Source organism: Raphanus sativus, unplaced genomic scaffold (assembly GCF_000801105.2).
Source record: "Raphanus sativus cultivar WK10039 unplaced genomic scaffold, ASM80110v3 Scaffold1778, whole genome shotgun sequence".
In the NCBI taxonomy this organism is placed as follows: Eukaryota; Viridiplantae; Streptophyta; class Magnoliopsida; order Brassicales; family Brassicaceae; genus Raphanus; species Raphanus sativus.
The window spans coordinates 992-19390 of record NW_026617087.1 but is presented as its reverse complement, the minus strand read 5'-3'; the positions used below and the strand labels follow the sequence as shown (position 1 = coordinate 19390).

General features: G+C 33.2%; 4 protein-coding genes across 4 annotated transcripts; 1 reads left to right on the top strand and 3 right to left on the bottom strand.

Annotated features, from left to right (window-relative positions):
- Positions 1-1609: 1609 nt before the first annotated feature.
- On the bottom strand, positions 1610-2841 carry LOC108821081 (uncharacterized). The gene is made up of 4 exons (XM_018594130.2): positions 2668-2841; positions 2169-2381; positions 1937-2063; positions 1610-1846 (listed from the first exon to the last, which is right to left on the bottom strand). The coding sequence occupies exons 2-4, from the start codon at positions 2354-2356 to the stop codon at positions 1769-1771; spliced, it is 393 nt and encodes a 130-aa protein (XP_018449632.1). The 5' UTR covers positions 2357-2381; positions 2668-2841; the 3' UTR covers positions 1610-1768.
- A 1699-nt stretch (positions 2842-4540) lies between these two features.
- On the bottom strand, positions 4541-8183 carry LOC108820138 (DUF724 domain-containing protein 2). The gene is made up of 5 exons (XM_018593115.2): positions 8172-8183; positions 6148-6615; positions 5626-6042; positions 5460-5544; positions 4541-5348 (listed from the first exon to the last, which is right to left on the bottom strand). Exons 1-5 carry the CDS (start codon positions 8181-8183, stop codon positions 4681-4683), a joined length of 1650 nt encoding a protein of 549 aa, XP_018448617.1. The 3' UTR covers positions 4541-4680.
- Positions 8184-9651: 1468 nt separating this feature from the next.
- Positions 9652-10843, top strand: LOC108822654 (acyl-CoA-binding protein). Its single transcript, XM_018595787.2, has 4 exons — positions 9652-9777; positions 10139-10256; positions 10378-10440; positions 10583-10843. Exons 1-4 carry the CDS (start codon positions 9766-9768, stop codon positions 10666-10668), a joined length of 279 nt encoding a protein of 92 aa, XP_018451289.1. The 5' UTR covers positions 9652-9765; the 3' UTR covers positions 10669-10843.
- Positions 10844-10969: 126 nt separating this feature from the next.
- Positions 10970-15332, bottom strand: LOC108822653 (protein LUTEIN DEFICIENT 5, chloroplastic). The gene is made up of 15 exons (XM_018595786.2): positions 14987-15332; positions 13516-13732; positions 13356-13427; positions 13157-13267; positions 12885-13076; positions 12628-12789; positions 12461-12556; positions 12289-12390; positions 12188-12220; positions 12021-12101; positions 11865-11947; positions 11642-11773; positions 11512-11572; positions 11368-11433; positions 10970-11269 (listed from the first exon to the last, which is right to left on the bottom strand). The coding sequence occupies exons 1-15, from the start codon at positions 15223-15225 to the stop codon at positions 11132-11134; spliced, it is 1785 nt and encodes a 594-aa protein (XP_018451288.2). The 5' UTR covers positions 15226-15332; the 3' UTR covers positions 10970-11131.
- Between the last annotated feature and the right edge of the window lie 3067 nt (positions 15333-18399).

Below are 18399 nucleotides of genomic sequence, written 5' to 3'. Positions count from 1 at the left end.
TTTATAAGACTTTAACCATGCATATTCTACTAAATAAATGTGCGTTTAGTAATGAATCCGAATATAATCTGCCAATAGTCTGAGAAGACTTAGCTTGTAGTAATCATATCTTATTCGTTCAAAAACACTTTTTCGATTTCGTTTTATTTGTTGTTTTAAAATTTGCACTGATAAATAAAAATATATGTCATTTTATATATATTTTATATAAAAAGTCATATTTTATACACCTATTTTATTTCAACTAATAAAAATAAAATATTATATTTATTAATAAATTTTACAATTAAATTATTAAAAACATTTATTATAAAACATAAATTTTCCTATATAACGAAAAGTAAATTAAAATAGAAAGAGTATATAAAATCCAGTCGACAAAGAACCCATAATGACCACAAGTTTAAGCTCACAAAGTGTGTAAAATTTTATTTCCATGAAACTTAAATAGATGATGTACGCTTTACAAGTTTATAATATTGTGGTGTATATCTGTACATATTGAATACGACTCTATTAATAAAATCATTATTATTATCAATAATAATGATTTCTGAATAACACAAAAAATAAACAAAAAATCGTATATTAATTATCAAAGTATGAAAAACATAGAAGTCTCAGCTATGTTTATATAACTTTACATTTAGACAAACCCTAATAAGAAAAAGAAAATATAAATATATTCTAAAAAGAAAGTAAAAGCTTAAAAGGAAAGACAACAAGAAAACCAAATCATATTAACTAAAGGATTTTGAATGCATATGATTGCGCCAATGAAGTAAGATTAATGTTTATGGAGTAAAAAGAAAATGAAAATAAAGACAATGATCTGAAGCGTTCAGCATAATCTTTATCTTCAGTTCTCGTATATAAGATATAATGATGTGATGCTCACTGCTAGTCGCATGAATACTCTTAAGAAATGGCTACAGGATTGAAGACGGGACAATTTGAGGTTTAAGGCGATGCTTTTACATCATGGTTTAGAAAAACTACATCACTAACACAAGTAATGCGTTATCATGGTACATAAACCAAAATAACATATCGTATTATGGTATAGAAATGCGCTCTACGTTGAACAAAAAAAAAAGAAATGCGCTCAACATGTCAAATCTAAAAAGTTCAGTCTTCTTTGATATATTCATCATGAAGTAGCAGGAGCTTATACAATTACCTTAAAACAATATGAATTCACAATCAAGAGTTAGATAAGGCGCTTGTATCAAAATAAAAAAGTAACTTGATGTTTTACATAAAGCTTCATCGGAAGAAACTCATTTGTAATTCCAGAAACCCTCTTAAAAAAGCAATTGATGTTTTCAAAATGAGGACACAGAAGCTTGCGCTTTTTTATATTGTCTATGAAAATATATCTCCAGAAGTTAGATTAAAAATGGCCGTTGGGCAGCATTATTGTAACAATATCGTATTATGTTATAGAAATGCACTCAACATGTCAAATACTATAAAAAGTTTAAGACATCTTTGATATTTTCATTATGAAGTAGTAGCACGAGCTTATACAATACCTTAAAACAGTATGAGTTCACAATGAAGTGTTAGCTAACTTGATCTTCTTTGCTTGAATAAAAAGAATCACACATGCAGAGAACTAATAGTTATTTAGATATTGTAGATGAACACAAGTATTATTATCAACCCATATCTGTTAATGGTTTAGAAAGGCCAAAACTTATACAGTTTATGTAAAGAGTTCTTTAAAAAACCTAAAACAGAAACACATCTAAGAAAAGACTTCAACTCAACTCGACTTGCCTTCGTTTAGCTTTGGGATTTTCTTGTATTCGTACGAGTTTATGTCCACCTTCCCTTGCATAGCCTGCAGTGTGAGAGTAAAGAAAAGCCTGTCAAGATTAAAGTGTTCTTTCTATGAGGTCTAACCTCGTTGTTAAATCAAAAAGTAACCAACCTTGAGCTCGTCTTCGATGGAAGTGTTTTTAGGTTTGTAAGCATCGACAGGTCCAGTTCTAGAAAGAGCCTTTCTCGTCTCGATAATCTCCCATTCCTGGTCGTCTTTCACCTTTGCAATGTCCTTACTGAACAAACCAAATAAAACCAATTATGTAGAGAATTCTAAAGAGATACATTGATAGATAGAGACCTTCATAGTAGTCAAGAGAAAAAGAAAAAGGTAAACAGACCTGCCTTGGAGGAGTTGGCTGAGTCCAAGGGCTCCAAAAACAGTGAGAGAGATCATGGGAAGTCCGTATCTAACAAAAGGGTGTCTCCTTCCCCACCTTTTAAACGATGAAGAAGAAGATGGTTGCTTGAGAGTAGTGGAAGGAGATGATGGCTTTTGAGTTTTTGGACCTGTTTCGATTGTTGTCATCTTTGTATATCCCCAAAGAAAATGACTGCAAGTGGAAACTCAAGAGTTTAAGACATACCACAACATAAAGCTATAACAATAAAATAAAGTAGCAATTGCACATTTTCTTATGCTGAACTATGCAATTTTGTTACAGTAAGAGAAAGAAGAAACAGATTACATGACTTCAATTGATTCCAAGAATTGGTCAATCACAACAAATCAGCCAATCAATTTAATCCTTTTTTTTTCTGGAAAATCGCAGCGTATAAATCGGAGAAAGCATCTATTGAATCAAAAGCAAAAGCCCTAAAACAATGAAATTTGCATACCTTTGCTTGGCGTCTCAGAGAGAGAGAGAGAGAGAGAGAAGAAGAGAGTTCGAAAGCAGAATCGGAATTAGAGATCGAAGCTATTACATGCATACAACTAGTCGCGATCGCAAAACAGAGATCAAGGGGGGAAGGCGGCGGAGAAGTGAAATCCGGTCCAGATTTCGGGACTAAACCGGACACGACCGCTATTTAATTGCTCGTATCGTTTCCGGACTAAACCGGATACCACCGGTTATTCTGCCTGTTTGGTTGGAAATCCGGTCCAGTTGCAAACTATAACTCAAATGTTCAATTCGCTTATTGGGCCCAGCAATAATGCGTTATGTCCATCTCTTAATTTTTTAAAAAGAAAAAAAATTAGTTCTTATATTAATATATTTTCATAAAATTTTAAATATAAGAATTACCTGTAACTAATTGCTTTCCCATACTCATTCATATTTTATAAATACTTATCAAATAGATATTTATAATAACTAATCAATATCTAAACTATATTTAAATGATGTTACACAGTATTCGTATAAAATATCATTTTAAATAATAGATTTTGTATTTAGTTCGATGTGTGATTTTATGTATGATATTTAGTTCGATGTGTGATTTTATGTATGATATTTAGTCATTTCGGTTATCATACATGATTTATGTAGTTATTTATATCATGTGTATATTATATTGTAGAACATTTTTTGTATTAAATCCAATTCTTTTCAAAATATTCTAGATTACTGCTGTTAGTTATTATAAAAAGACTAGTATTGCTAAGATTAATGTTGGTTTAAATCTATATATACTAAGATTTATATTTGTTTTTAGTAAAAATAGAAAAGAAGATGAGGTATTGATAGGTTCAGAGTTGATAACCAAACCAAACATACAATCTAATATATTTCTTAAATGATTTTTTATTTATTAATTTTATAAAACTAAAATTTAAAAATTAAATTATAAGTATTAAGCAGAAAGTATCATTTTTAATTAATGACATAATATTGTATTTTTAGTTATTAAAATATCTCAACTTATGTTATCTAATTAGTTATATAACTATGTTATAGTAGTTTTTGTTCACTAAAACTATTAGCTTATGTTTATTAGAAGATTTTCTTCTCTAGTTTATTAAAAGTATTGGTTGATATAGAATTTATTTTAGTGCTTTTAAATTTTATCTATTATGTTCTTTGAGATTTGTTTCAAAGTAAATATTTATTTTGTAAATTGTTATGTTTTTCTTGTGAAATTTCCTTTTAGGAAATCAATTACTATATATATATAATATATTATAAAAATAAATCATCTTTATTTTTATTTTTTTTATATGTTCCTCTTTTGTATGTTATTTGGAACCCATTTAACAGAAAAAGAATTAAAATTAAAATTTAATTTGAAAAATACCTCAAAAATATCCATTATGTTTGAAGGAAAATTATATATCTTAAATATGAATCTTATTATTATGAAATTTCCTTTTATATGTGATTTTAAAACCAATACAAAAAAAAACTAAAATAACAAAGATTATGAAAAAAGAAAAAAAATGTTAATGATGACATTATTAATGTTAGAAAATTAATTTTTCAAATAATATTATAGAGATTTAAAAGAAATAGGAACTTCCTAATTCTTAAAATCAACAACTCTGTGGATTCTGTAAATTCAACTTCCAATAACACCACTGTGCAACTACATTACTTCTGTTTTGTAACTTGAGGTTATCGTTTTCTTAGTCAAACTTTAGGTTAACCATAATCTAATTCAATACCATCGTTCTGATCAGATTAGTAATGGCTCCAAAAGCCTTTTTAATTTACTAGTTAGTTAACTTCAGCTTTCATTCTTAGTAAGACACTTTTTAAGTCATTACAAGTCTACCAAAATCAACAAAACATAAATTAAGATCAACCATAAATCCACAAGCAACAACGATCTCAGCCAAATCCTTGAGTCAAGAAGAAAGAGAGAGAGCTCTAGAGAGCTTATCATATATACCTTTTGTTATTCTGTAACTTACCAGGGAGCAGACAAAAGTGTCTCAAAATCAAACTCAACATCTTCAAGCTTTACAGCAACATCTCTCGCACATGACTCCACCTTCCATATTTTCCTGCAGGCTTCATCTTTCTGTTCTTCGGCCGCTTCCTTCTTCTCTATCAGAGCCGCTTCTTGCCTTTGCAGCTCGAGAATCTTGTGTTTAACCTCAACCATCTTGCGCTTCGTCTCACCAAACTCTAGTTCAGCCTTGCGCCTTTTGTTAGATTCATCCATCCTCTCTTTGTCAAGACCTCTACGTTCCTCCAATATTTTCAGCTGTCTATCCTTGAGAGCCAACACCTTGTTGATCCGTGATAAAGGCCTTGTAACATCAAACCCATGCTTCTCTAGCTTGGAAAACGAGTCTTTGAGGCTATCTAGTTGGCTTACGGACACGTCCGTCTCCAGATCTTTCAGTTTCTCTAATAATCCAGAAAAAGTCGCCATCATTCCCAACGCAGACCCTTCACGGAAATCTTCACTAGTCGACTCAATCAATGGACTGAAATGAGGATGTTGTGGTAGTGTCTTGAAGACTTCCATTGTTTCGTAAATCTTCCACAACGGTGACTTACATGCAAAGGGCAAAACCATCATTGTGTCCTTCGCTTGAGTGTCCTCAACATTAGAAGTAGGGGTTTGCACTAAACAGATCCGAAACAATGAAAAGAGAAAGACATATTCTTTAGTATATGTATCTACAAGTTACAGTTTAATACTTGTTTCAAAGATGTAAGCTTTTAAGACATACGTACCAGTATCATTGAGGTCTGAATTGTGTTCTACTTGTCCTCGTTTCCTCTTGCGACTGTAACACTTGCCAAAGATTTTGGATTTTGTCTGAAAAAAATGGAAAGGTCATTAGAGTTCAATGATAAATATTTTTGCATTAGATAAACCAAACCAAACCAAACAAATCACCTTTGATCTTTTGTGCCAGATCCCATCTTCCCACTCCATTGGAGGCCTAAGATCAGAGCAACTGACTTGCACAGAAGCCACTTTTGTTTTCCCAAAACTAATCATGTAACGTCCCTTGAAGAGAATCCCTCTCACCACACCTTCAGACCATACAGAACCACAAACCACCTCGACATGATCCAACAATTCATACTCTCCAACAGACCAAAGAGGCGGCTGTCTTGGCCTGACATCTCGCGAATCTACTACGACAGTTATTCTCGATCTCTGGCTGCGTCTGAAGGACCTATCATCACAGTACTTGACAATGAAGCTCTCCTCATTCTCCACCTTTTTAACTATCACTGCCGTACGCCAAGCAGAAGACAATCTCAACTCAACCATGGTCCCTGGACTAAACAAGGACTTGGCCACTTCCTTCAAAAACACATCCAAAGTTCAAAACTTTGATATAAGTCTTAACAAAAACAATAAAGTTCAAAACTTTGACATGCAACACAAAAACCCCACAACGGTCTATACCTTGTTTTCTGGTCGGAACCATTTCGAACCGGACCAGTCAAGATGAGCCCTAAGCTGCTTTCTCTCAAAGTGATTGATGTCTGGTGGTGAATCAAAAGAAACAAGATATGTACCATCCTCCTCCGTCTTTTTCACAACCAGACCACTACACCAACCACCTTTGTAATAAGCGTCGACGACCGAGCCTTCCCCTAGCACAGCTCCGTCATCCTTCGGTGGGACAGGTCGGATTAAGCTATGATCCACGATTTCGGACAGGTGAGACGAACGGTCTTCTTTGAGCAGCGTTTTGTAACGGACTCTGAGCAACGTGTGTTCTGATTTGGTTGGGATGTCTTCGAGAATGGCTCTGTACCAAGCGCCTTTGACGCCATCCTTGTCGTAAGAGACTTCTACTTCACATTCTTTTGTAATGGATTGCATTTGTTCCTCCTTTAGAACTGAAAAGATTCCGCCTTTTTCTCCTCCCTAAAACTCTCTCAAACTGAAATGATCACTGAGAGTGAAATTCTAATTTCCTCAAATGTTAACTTCACCTTTTCAGTTCCTTTTAGTAAAGAAAACACTTTGTTGGTAAATAAACAATTTTTTTTTCTTCGTTTGGTAAAAGAACATCCTTTTTACTATTGATTTATATATACACTAGATTTTGACCCGTCCTTCAAAAAGGCGGGTATAATTTCTGTTTTAACTTTTTTGAAATATTTAAATATTAAATTTGTGTGTTTTAGTTATATTTGTAATTAATATTAATTTAATTTAATATAATTTTGATAACTATATTCAATATATTAAGTTGCATAACTGTATAATTGTGTCATATCCATTTCAGAAATTATTTTTAAAATTTTATTCCTATAGTTTGTAACCTATTGTATTTTTTATTAGTTACCTAATATAATTAGTCAAGTATATTCATATCTGAAAAACCTGACTTTGAAATCAAAGTCTCGTACTTAGTGTTTTAAAATCTGATCCGGATTCGCGATTGAACCGGTAAATCCGGTGATCCAAGGTAAATACAGTTTGGGTTTTATAAACAAACTAATATTTAAAAACCCATAAAACCCGCAAAAAATCACTAAAACCCGAAACCCGGTTACCGGTTGGATTGGTGACTTGTTGAACTAAAATATAACTTTTTCTTCTTTTGTTTTTAGTTTTTAATTATGTTTTTAGAATCTATTTTGTATAGTTTTTAGTACGGAAGTTAGGTTTTTAGTTTTGTTATCCACAATTTACAAATAATATATTACTTCTGCTTTATTTTAGATTTGAAATTTAATTTTTCTATTCACATTATACATATAAATATTTATGAATTTTTAAGTCTTGATGTTTAAAACCCCAATAAAATCCGCAAAAATCAATAAAACCCGCAAAAATTACTAAAATCAATTACCGGTTAAATCATTGGTTGAACCAATAGATAAATTTTAGTTGTTGTCACTTTTTAATCATATTTTAAAAATCTGTTTTGTATAATTTTTGATAAAAATTTAGGCTTTCAGTTTTTATCGACAATTTATTAATAATTTTTTACTTTTGCTTTATTTTGGATTTGAAGTTTAATTTTATTATTTGCATTATACAAATAAATATTTATATTTTTTTAAGTTTTGATGTTGTTTGATAGATGTCAAAAATATTAACTTGTTACAAAATTATTTAAATTATTTAAATTATTTTTGATATTTTATATGTCAATTGAAAATAAAAATATAGAAACAAAAGTTAAAGTAAGTATTTTCTGTTGAACAAAAAAAAATTAAGTATTTTCTAAATATTTTTTAAACACAAAATATATATATCAAAACTATTATTTTATATTTTAACTGGAAAGAACATCTATTAAATAAAGAACATCATTACGACTTGAGTCGAGGTATTAATTAATTGATTAGCTAAATCAAATACACATTGTATATACGTATATGTACATATGTGTTTTGTTTTGTCAACATATGTATATATTAATACATTTTAGTTCATTTTAATTCATCGGACATGATATACTAATCTACACTTTTTGCCATGTTCGTGTCCCATTAAAATAGGAGTTTCAGAGGTTATCAAAGAAACAGTTATATATTAGATGCAGTTATAATTTACTTAATACAGTTATATTTCAAATACAGTTATAATTTAAATTAGACTCAACTAATATCAATAGGTCATACTTCAACTTTAATAGTATTGATTTACTATATTTTTGACATTTCAACTACTACCATTTGAGACAACATTATGAGAAAATTCATAGATTTTAAGAATCTTATGAGTGTACATGGTATTTCTAAAGTTGAGTGTTATGAGTAAAACTAAAGAAAATCCATGTCCCAATAACAAGAAACTTTAATATAGTTACAAAATCTATAAAAGCTAAACTTTTTGAATAACAAGAGATTTACATAGAATTTAAAAGTCCATGAACCAATAACAAAGGATTTTAATAAGATTGTTAAAATCCACATACCAATAATAATGGATTCTCTAAATTTTCTAAATCAATTAAAATTCAACCACCAATAACCCCCCCTTATTCTCCTCTCAACCTCTTAACCATAATCAACCCAACCAACAAAATTAAAATCTAATTAATATTTAACTGAAACTACAAAACTCTCATTAAATACAAATCTCATTCAATTTTTTTCCCGGCAAATCAGTTAAATCATTTTTTCGTCAAAATTGCAAAATTATTTTTTCTGCAACAACTACAAAATCATGTTCTCCATTTAAAAAAACAACAAAATCATATTTTCCATATCAAAATACAAAATTATATTTTCGTGTCAACCTGTAAAATTAAGTTTTTTTTCCTCCAAAACCACAAAATTTTACGGATATTAATGCATCAAAACTCCAAAAAGAAAATAACCTACAGATAGAGGTACAAAACCTACTTTGAACAATAACTACTGTTTTCTCACGGATTTGAGAATTTAGAGAAGTCCAATTTGTAACCATTTTCAAAACCAATTTAATTCTTAATATAATTAACATCTGTTCATCGTCTAAATCATGTTAAACATAGTTGATATCGTTTAAATTGATGTGTAAAAATTTTCAATTTCAAAAGTTTATGTATTTAATGAGAAACAAAAGTTAGTTTGTGAACTAAATATGGATCAAAAATAGTTCATATATTTTATGAGCAAATGATAATCAGTCCGTATATCTTTAATTAATTTTTTCTCTCAATTTAAATACGTGGTTAGTTAAACATTAACGTCGTCGTCACTTCTGTTAAACATAGTTGATGCCATCTAAAACGTTGTATAAAATATGCAAATTTCAAAAGTTTGTATATTTAATACGCAACAAAAATTAGTTCGTGATTAAACGGAGATCCAAAATAGTTAGTGTATTTTATTAGCAAATGAAAATTAGTCGGTGTATTTTTTTTAAAAAATTCCATTCTGTTTTAATAGTATTAATAATAATATAATTGTTTTTTAGAAATTAAAAATATATATATTGGGTGTAATTAAAAGTAAATTTGAGAGAGTGTGTGTGTAGGCAATATATAAAACCCAACACGCGTAGTCCTCTTCTTCTCCGTCTTACACTGATCTATTTCCGCTGCTTATATCAAACGTCTAACGTCTTATCATCATGGGTTTGAAGGTACGATCAGATCCCTTTGGACCGATTTAGGTTTCGGATCTACTGTTTGCTTAGCGTTTAAGATGTGATCAGACAAAGTATGCAATCGCCCGATCTTACCGTTTAAGTTTGTCTTCTCGAATCCGCGATTGAATTCTAGATTTTTCTGTGTAATTGTGAACCTGTTTGCTGAACAGATTTGGGCTGCAAAAATGTTTTCTCCTGTTAAGCATATCTTTGTATCATGTTTTGTTCTCATAAACATAGCTTCATGAAGATTCGAATCTTTTCTCTTAGGTTCGAATCTTTGTCTGTAGTGACGCATCACGCATGTGTTTTACTGTTTAAGGTAATTAAAAATTGTGTTTCTTGATTTGTGAAGGAGGACTTCGAAGAGCATGCTGAGAAAGTCAAGAAGCTCACAACGAGCCCCTCGAACGAGGACTTGCTCATCCTCTACGGACTCTACAAGCAAGCCACTGTCGGACCAGTCACCACCAGTTAATATTACCCTGCTCACCTTAAGAAGCTTCACGTTAACACCCTTGCGGTTCGCTTCTTGGTTCAACTTTTGCTCTGTTTTAATAACATTTTTTTTTTGGTGTTCTGATTGACTCGAAGGTCGTCCTGGAATGTTCAGCATGAAGGAAAGAGCCAAGTGGGATGCTTGGAAGGCTGTTGAAGGTAATTTCTTTTCATATTTGAGTTGCTAACTGTTTCCTTGTTACCCAATGTAGTTTGCGGTTCCTGTCTGAAGTTCAACACTCTCTCCCATGATTCGAGAGTTTTTTTAATTTATTTTCTTGGTTTTGTTTTTGGATGTCAGGTAAATCGACTGACGAAGCTATGAGTGACTACATCACTAAGGTGAAGCAACTCCTTGAAGCAGAGGCTGCCTCGGCTTCAACTTGATGAATATCTCTACATAAATGATTCGTCCTCTGTCTGCAGTAGTTCTATATCTAAGCTTTAAATAACTTTAGCATAAGACTTGTTTCTTCTTGCTTTTTGTGTTCCTATCGTTTATGAATCTGTTATTTTACTTTGTGAACTTGATCTCGATTTGAAATGTCATATGGTTTGGACATACCAAACACGAGCAGAAGAGATCTTTCCTAGATCATAGGCAACTTCGATGATGGAAGTATAAACTCTCTATGATTATCACTTCATTGACGTAAAATCAGAGCTTCGTGTTTATGTCCTAGAAAAATATTTGAAACTTGTTTATCTTTTTTCAAAGAATAATATAATTTTCTTTACATTCTACTTGTCTGCATAATATAACGCGGAGAAACAATCATAAGCATTTGTTGTTCTTCTTCTTAGTCTTCTTTGGGCTTGTTTATTTCTTCAGTTTGGCAAAGATGAGGACTCAAGAGAGAGCAGAGGAAACTTCATCTCGAGGAGCTTCCATTGGAAGGATAGGAACAGAGAGAGGTGGTGTTCTCTTTGTTACAGTCAATTTCAGTCCTTCTGTAGTGTGTATTGTAGCTCCCGTTGTCATTTTCACCTATCCATCCACATAAACAAATGGTCAAAAAGACTTTATCTTAGTTCAGGTTTTAAAATCTTGACACTAAAGAGGAAGAGTTTGATTAATGACTATACCGGAGGAGCTCCTGGTGCAGTCTGAAAGTTAAATCTTCGAATAAGCATTGCGATTGCCACCACATTCTACAAACAAACATACATATATCCCAGTTACTATAAGAACATGTAACAAGTACTGATTGATGTCAATTGTTTCTCTACCTCAAACGAAGCAAACATGTCGCCTATGCATTTCCTTGGTCCTCCACCGAACGGTAAGTAACTGGAGAAGGAAAGCTGCCAAGATATAAATCAACTCAAAATGATAAGCAAAATAAAGGGATCTTTGTACCTGAAGTTCTGGTTTGTCTCATTTGGGTTTGGCCCATCAAGAGGCCATCTCTCTGGATTGAACTCTTCCGCGTCATCCCAATGAAGAGGACTTCGATGTAGATTCCAAACAGAAATGAAGATATCCTCATTTCTGTTAGTTTTTTTCCAAACACAAATCTTCAGAAGTTGCATTCTTGCTATTTACCAAAATTGTATACAAATGGAAAACCATAATGTTTGACCTTTTGATGGGATACGGTCCAAGCGTATCGTTCTCCAGAGAACGACGGATCAGTACTGGTGGTTGTGGATATAATCTCAATGACTGCACCAACACCAAAGTAAATGGTTAAACCAAATAGCACAAGGTCTTTAGATTGCTTTTTTTATTTTTTTACCTCATTCATAACTCGGGTAGTGTATTTCAGCTTCTTCATATCTTCTAAGGTTGGGAATCTATCTCCAATAACAGAATCAACCTACACACAGAACCAAACTTTCTTTTTTTAACATGTCAATGTTCTTGTAAGATCATTTTGGCAAGAATGAGGTGTATCCTTACTACCTCTTCTTGAAGTTTGGCCACTACATTGGGATTCTGCAATTACCAAAAAGGTTATAAATTTTCATTTTCAGTTGTGAATGTGATATGTTCAGTCTCTTTACCGTTGTTAGAAGATAAAAGGTCCATGTTAAAACCGCAGCTGATGTTTCATGTCCAGCAATAAGCATTGTCATCAAATCATCACGTAGCTGCTTGCTAGAGACCTGAAACAAAATCCAAGAACCAAATTAAGAAGAACCCATGAAGCTGATAAAACACAGATAGATTTGTTACATCGTCTCCTGAAGCCAAAAGAAAGTGAAGGATGCTTGGATCTCTTTCGTTCATATACTCCTCGTGAAACTGAAGCTCCTCTTCCTCTACCATTCTCTGTAAAGACAACAAACAATATAACAGGATGAGGATCCAAAAGAGAGAATGAACAATTATTGGACTATTACCTTGCACGTTGCGATCAAATCATTGAGTGTGTCATTGATCAACTTGAGAGAAGTAGCAACTTTTCTCTGACGTGGGGAAATATCTTTCCAGATTGGTATGTCCCAAACAGGAATAGGTGAAACACTTCTATCTTCAGCTTCCCTTAGAACAGTGTAAACTGCCTAACAAAAAGATAACACAAATAGCTTTCATCTTTGCTAATCCAACAACACACAAAGACAAAGGTAACAAAAGTGAAAGCAGAGGAAGGTAGAACCTCGATCACACCGGTGTCATTGGTTAAGGAGTCAAAGTCGTAATTAAAAACCGCCTTGCCAATAATATCAAGAGTCAAACGAGAGAAGAGTGATTCCATCTCTACTTCTTCCCCTGTAGATGCAGCGGAATCAAGCTTCTGACAAAGCCTATCTGAAGCTTCTCCAAACAAACTGATCATAGCTGCTACATACTAAACAAAACAGAGCAAACGTTAAAACAAAATGGCTATACACATTCTCCACCGTCCATTTTTGTCATCAATTTGGTTACCTTCATATGCAATGCAGGGACGATGGCACGCCTTCTCCTACGCCATATCTCCCCATCAGCAGGTATGAGTCCTTTGCCCATCACAAAATCTAGAATTTCAGCTAGAATCCCCTAAGATTTAACAAGTAGACATATATATAATAAGGAAACATGACCATTGGTTGCTGCTACATTGTTAAGTTTGTGTTGTTTTGTTCACCTTGGAGTAAGCTTTAGCGTTGTCTTTCAATATATGCTTAGCGATAGAAGGATCCGAGACGATCAAGAACGACTATAGACAAAACCAAGAACATTTTAAGTGGATTTGGATTGACAAAACTATCCTCAACCAATATAAAGCACAACAAAACACAACACACCTTTGGACCAAAGGTCAACCTGAAGATACCACCGTAAGTAAGGAAAAGCTCATAGAGAGGGATGAAGAAAGCTTCGTTGCGGACAGCCTGAATGGACCCTTTAGCCTCTGGAACCTTGGGGTAATCTTCGCTAGCTCCGGTCCAATCAAACACCAAATCTAGAACATTGCTGGGAACTCCAAGCTTAGATAAACCATTCTTTACTGTAGATGGGAAGCTTTCACAATGAACAAGCAAAAAAAAAAAAAAAACATAAGCACATCTATATTATTAAAAGAGAAGTACACATATAAAATATCCCTTAATTTTCAGTGTTATTTACATTTCCATGCCACTAACATTAACTAATACTTCATATTTTAATGTTGTTTTTTTCACTTTGATTAATGTGTTTTCCAAAATTAAATTTTAATTAAATACACAATTAAATAATACTTCTTATTTTAATGCTTTGTCTTTTCCACTTACATTAATGTGTTTTCTAAAATTAAATTTGAATTAAATACACTTCATTAACTTTTACATTAAATCAATGTCAAATTAAAAAAAAAACATTTTTATTGGACAAACAATTCATCGAAATTATAATATCAATTCTTTATTGAACAAATCTGAACGAAAAATTATTACCAAATTTAAACCGAAACTAGATAATATCCAAACGGATTTACCATAATATCTAGAAAACCATAACTAAATCTTATCCGAACGAAATATTTCAGATATTCGAATGTATTTAAATCATATTTATATACTTCAATATGTTAGCTATTTTTGAGTTAATATCCAAGATATAAGCTATTTTAAGTTGATTTGAAATATAAAAAATAGTCAAAAGTAAACATCTAAAGTAGATAAACAATAATCAAAACACCAAAAAAAATATATATTTATTCTTCATCCAAATATTCAAGTTAAATTTATTTTAATTTTTAATTTAGGTACTTTAGCTTACATTACTCAAATTTGCATGTTATATTTTTTAGACTTAAGGATATTTAAAGATATATAAATTTTGAAAATTTAAAAATAATTTAAACGAGTTATCAAACTGGCAAAGATCTAAATCAAACAGGAACCAAAGTTTATAAATACCGGAATAGAGATAAAATCTTTAAACTCGAAAATATCAAACCCGAATAAATTTTAACCGGATTCGAGTGAATACTCAAATACCTATTCCTAGCTTAGTCAATATAAAACGATCAAATATTATAAATATACTTATTTAGTATAAATAAATAAAAACTAAAACTAAAAATTAATACCCGTGCGGTCGCACGGGTCAAGATCTAGTGTCATTTAAAACAGACCAGTAACAGAACACATGGTTGTGTCTAACACTGATTTGCAACATAAGAATTATCTTTTTAAAAAAAAAAAAAACATAAGAATTATCTTTTTTTTTTTTTGGAAACATAACAATTATCAATTTGTAATTTAATGTCTGATTGTTGATTTGAAAAGTCACCTGGATTTGCGTACAGTGAAGGCTCCAGAAGCAATTCGAGCAGATAACTCAGCACGACGCTTCTCCTCCTGAAGCTTCTCGATGCTTTTAACTCCATTAGGAACTGAGTTCTCCTCAGAGGGTGAGGGATCTCTTCCATTAGAAGACGAAGAAAAAACTACGAGTTTCGATCTCCGAGAGCAAGCTACTGGTTTAACAGAAACGGGCGTATACGAAAGAGGAAACGCCATAGCCGCCATGAGAAGCTTCAGTTACAGAGCTCACACGCAGCATATGAAAGCAATTCAAAGTTTTGCAGAAGATGATGAGAGAAGTGACGTGTCGCTTTTACTAACGTGTACTCATTATCTCTTTTTTTATAGTGTTGTTACCACCAAACTCTTAAGGTTAATGATCTTTTCTCCTAAACACGCACGCGCGCCTTTGAACCACAAAAAGACACAACAAACCTTGTGTAGGTGTTGCACACGCGCAAAATCGCGCGTATGTTAAAATTCTTCACGTCATTCTCATCGTAGATTAGTCAGCGTGAATGGCCTCCTATTCTAGGTCAACAAAAAAACCGACCTAATTCATATCTCAATCGAGCCGGTTTATGAACAATGAACCGAACCGGCATGACTTGTTTTTTTGTTCATCCTCAACTTTGACGTTCCTCTTCTTGTTAAAATCCTTCTTCCTCTACAAAATGGTATTTTCTTAATGATAACTCAGCTATACCTCTATCTCTCTCGACTACTCCACCATACGAAGCGAAATGCCGTCAAGACTCAAGACTGTAAGTTTGGTAATCCTTCATTATCATTCATTCATGTTAATGTAATGTCCATTATAAAGCCTGTTCGGTTAAAATATTTCAGGGAGATTCTAAACAAACTGTACAAGATTTCCTGAACAATATTAAAATAATATCCCCATCGTCTTTCACCCTCCCTCAGTTGAAGCTGCGATGGAGCAGACAGTTAAGCTGTCTCTGAAATGATTAAACAAAGTATATATTGGCTACTGAAGAAAGGAAGGAACGTGAATCACTTGGAATTATTATTTAAAATTTTAAATATAAAAATCATAAACTCACTCTCAAAATTCACCTTTCAAATCTAAACACTTAGTCTATATTAATTAATCATAGGAATATAAATGTATTTTACTTATTTGATTATATGTTTTATTCATTTTGATCTCTGTGTGTTATGTTTATGATAAAATCTCAAATCTCTTTTAGCCAAGAATTATTTCTTTTTTTTGAAAATTTCCTTTTTTGACATCAGAAATTATTTTTTGAAACTCTTTTTAAAATTTTAGTTTAAATTTTAAATATTAGATTATTAAAAAAATCCTAAAACATTTTTCAACATTCTAGAGTATATAAGGCTTGACTTTGCCATAATGTTCCACCGCCTTTGCTTTCACCTATGCTAGTACCGCCGGCAAAAATTTGAAGGTGTATGGGAAGACGATGCTGTAGTAGAGCTGAAGTAGTTCATGAAGTGTGACATGAACTACTACATCAGAGAGGTGGTTCGTGAGAAGCATGTATCAAGACCGATGTTTTAAAAGAAGATTTAATGAAGAGGGACATTAAAGGAAGACTTGAAGAAGAAGCAATCGATCTAAAAAGAAAAGGAAGATTGGCTTATTCGCTGAAGTAGAAGAAATGGAAAGTTTCCATTAGGTAGATAGATTAGATCTAGGGCTTCCTCAAAGATATATAAAGGAAGCGTGGGCACTGTGTTGCCGTTTAACACACAGGGAGAGCTTTTAGCAATAGAGAGTTTTGTACGTCCTAAGAAGGAGAAGCAAAGCATCTAGGGGTTAAGAGCTTAGGTGGTTCAGAGTCTGTCTTAGATCTCTGAACGAGTTGACTAGCAAACAAGTCGAGGTTTGTCTTGAGCTTGTTTGATTTATTACTTTTAAGAAGAACGTGTAAGAGCTTTTGAAAGAATAAATATAGTCGTATTTCTTGGAATTGAATAACCCTGTACTATTGTGTGTTCTACATAGCGTAGCTTACTTATCTTACATTAACAATTGGTATCAGAGCAGGTATCTGTGCTTTGTTTATTTAAACAGGTAGATCCTGCGGAGTAAGATGGATAGCTATCGCGAGTTGGTGATAAGCTCCAAGGTGATCCTTGAAGTAGGAAACTATGGATTCTGGAAGGCGCGCATGAAGGCTACAATCAAGGGTATTGACCCATTGGCGTGGAAGGCTGTGGAATCTGGTTGGAAATCACCTGTTGCAAGAGCCGAGGATGGGACAGACGTTCCAAAACTGGAGGAGCTCTGGACTGATGATGAGAACAAGATGGCTAAGTTCAATGCTCGTGCACTAACTGTCATACATTGCAGTGTAGCAAGGAAGCAGTTTGAACTAATTCAAGGATGCGAGGCAGCAAAAGATGCATGGGATATTCTGCAGAAGCATTTTGAAGGAACCTCAAAGGTTCAGAGTTCTAGAAAGGATATGCTTGCAACAAGATTTGAAGAGCTAAAGATGGAAGAGAATGAATCTGTTGGAGATTTCAGCTCAAAGATTAGCTCACTGGCACAAGAAGCACTTACGCTTGGGAAGAAATATAAAGAGAAGAAACTTGTGAAGAAGTTCCTGAGGTGCTTGCCGTCTAAGTTCATGGCATACAAAGCAGCTATGACCGTCTCCTGTAACACTGACGAGATGACATTTGATGAAGTGGTTTGAATGTTACAAGCTCATGAGATGGAAGTGGCTGGTGTGTCTGGTGGAATGAAGGAAAAAGGAATTGCGCTTGCATCAGTTGAAAAGGAGCATACGGATGATAACGATCCTGTGAGTCTTCTGGTCAGAAGGTTTGATAGAGCTCTACGAAAGGTGGAGAATGGGCAGAAGAAGTTTGGCCAAGGTAGGAAGACGTCTGAGCCAGAGAAGAACTACAGGAAGAATGCAAGGGGTATGGTCATTTTCGAACTGAGTGTCCCACAGTGAAAAGAAGAGAGATTCAGTGTCATAACTGCAAGGGATATGGACACACTCAAGCTGAGTGCGAGTCGGATGGTAGAAGAAAGCCAGAAAAATCCATGATAGGAATCAATGACAGCGAGTCCGACAGCGAAAGTGAAGAGGAAGTGAACAACTTTGTGGCGTTTCTAGGAATCGTGGAGTGTGACTCAGGATCTGAGAGTGATGCTGAGCAAGAAAATGACTTAGATGAAAGCTACAAGGAAGTTCGAGAGACGCTAGTGAAGCTGGGAACGGAGAATTTGGCATTGGCTAAAGAGAAGGCACGGCTGGAAGTTGAAGTACAAGTGTTGAAGGATGACCTTAACAGAGAAGCTGAGTTGGCTAAGGAAAGTGTGAATCTGATCAAAGAAAAATTGGTTCTATCTAAACAAGCGGACGAGCTCAGAGAAGAGTTACTGGCTGAAAGAAAGAA

Coding starts and splice junctions, on each gene's coding strand:
- LOC108822653 (XM_018595786.2), bottom strand. CDS start 15,225: ATGGCGGCTATGGCGTTTCCTCTTTCGTATACGCCCGTTTCTGTTAAA. Junction 13,077..13,156: donor TCCCTGCATTGCATATGAAG/GTAACCAAATTG, acceptor TGTTTTGTTTAG/TATGTAGCAGCTATGATCAG. Junction 11,774..11,864: donor GGACCGTATCCCATCAAAAG/GTCAAACATTAT, acceptor AAAAACTAACAG/AAATGAGGATATCTTCATTT.
- LOC108820138 (XM_018593115.2), bottom strand. Junction 5,545..5,625: donor TCTGGCACAAAAGATCAAAG/GTGATTTGTTTG, acceptor CATTTTTTTCAG/ACAAAATCCAAAATCTTTGG. Junction 5,349..5,459: donor TTCAGACCTCAATGATACTG/GTACGTATGTCT, acceptor GGATCTGTTTAG/TGCAAACCCCTACTTCTAAT.
- LOC108821081 (XM_018594130.2), bottom strand. CDS start 2,356: ATGACAACAATCGAAACAGGTCCAAAAACTCAAAAGCCATCATCTCCT. Junction 2,064..2,168: donor AGCCAACTCCTCCAAGGCAG/GTCTGTTTACCT, acceptor TGGTTTGTTCAG/TAAGGACATTGCAAAGGTGA. Junction 1,847..1,936: donor CCATCGAAGACGAGCTCAAG/GTTGGTTACTTT, acceptor CTCACACTGCAG/GCTATGCAAGGGAAGGTGGA.
- LOC108822654 (XM_018595787.2), top strand. Junction 10,257..10,377: donor TGTCGGACCAGTCACCACCA/GTTAATATTACC, acceptor ATTGACTCGAAG/GTCGTCCTGGAATGTTCAGC. Junction 10,441..10,582: donor TGCTTGGAAGGCTGTTGAAG/GTAATTTCTTTT, acceptor TTTGGATGTCAG/GTAAATCGACTGACGAAGCT.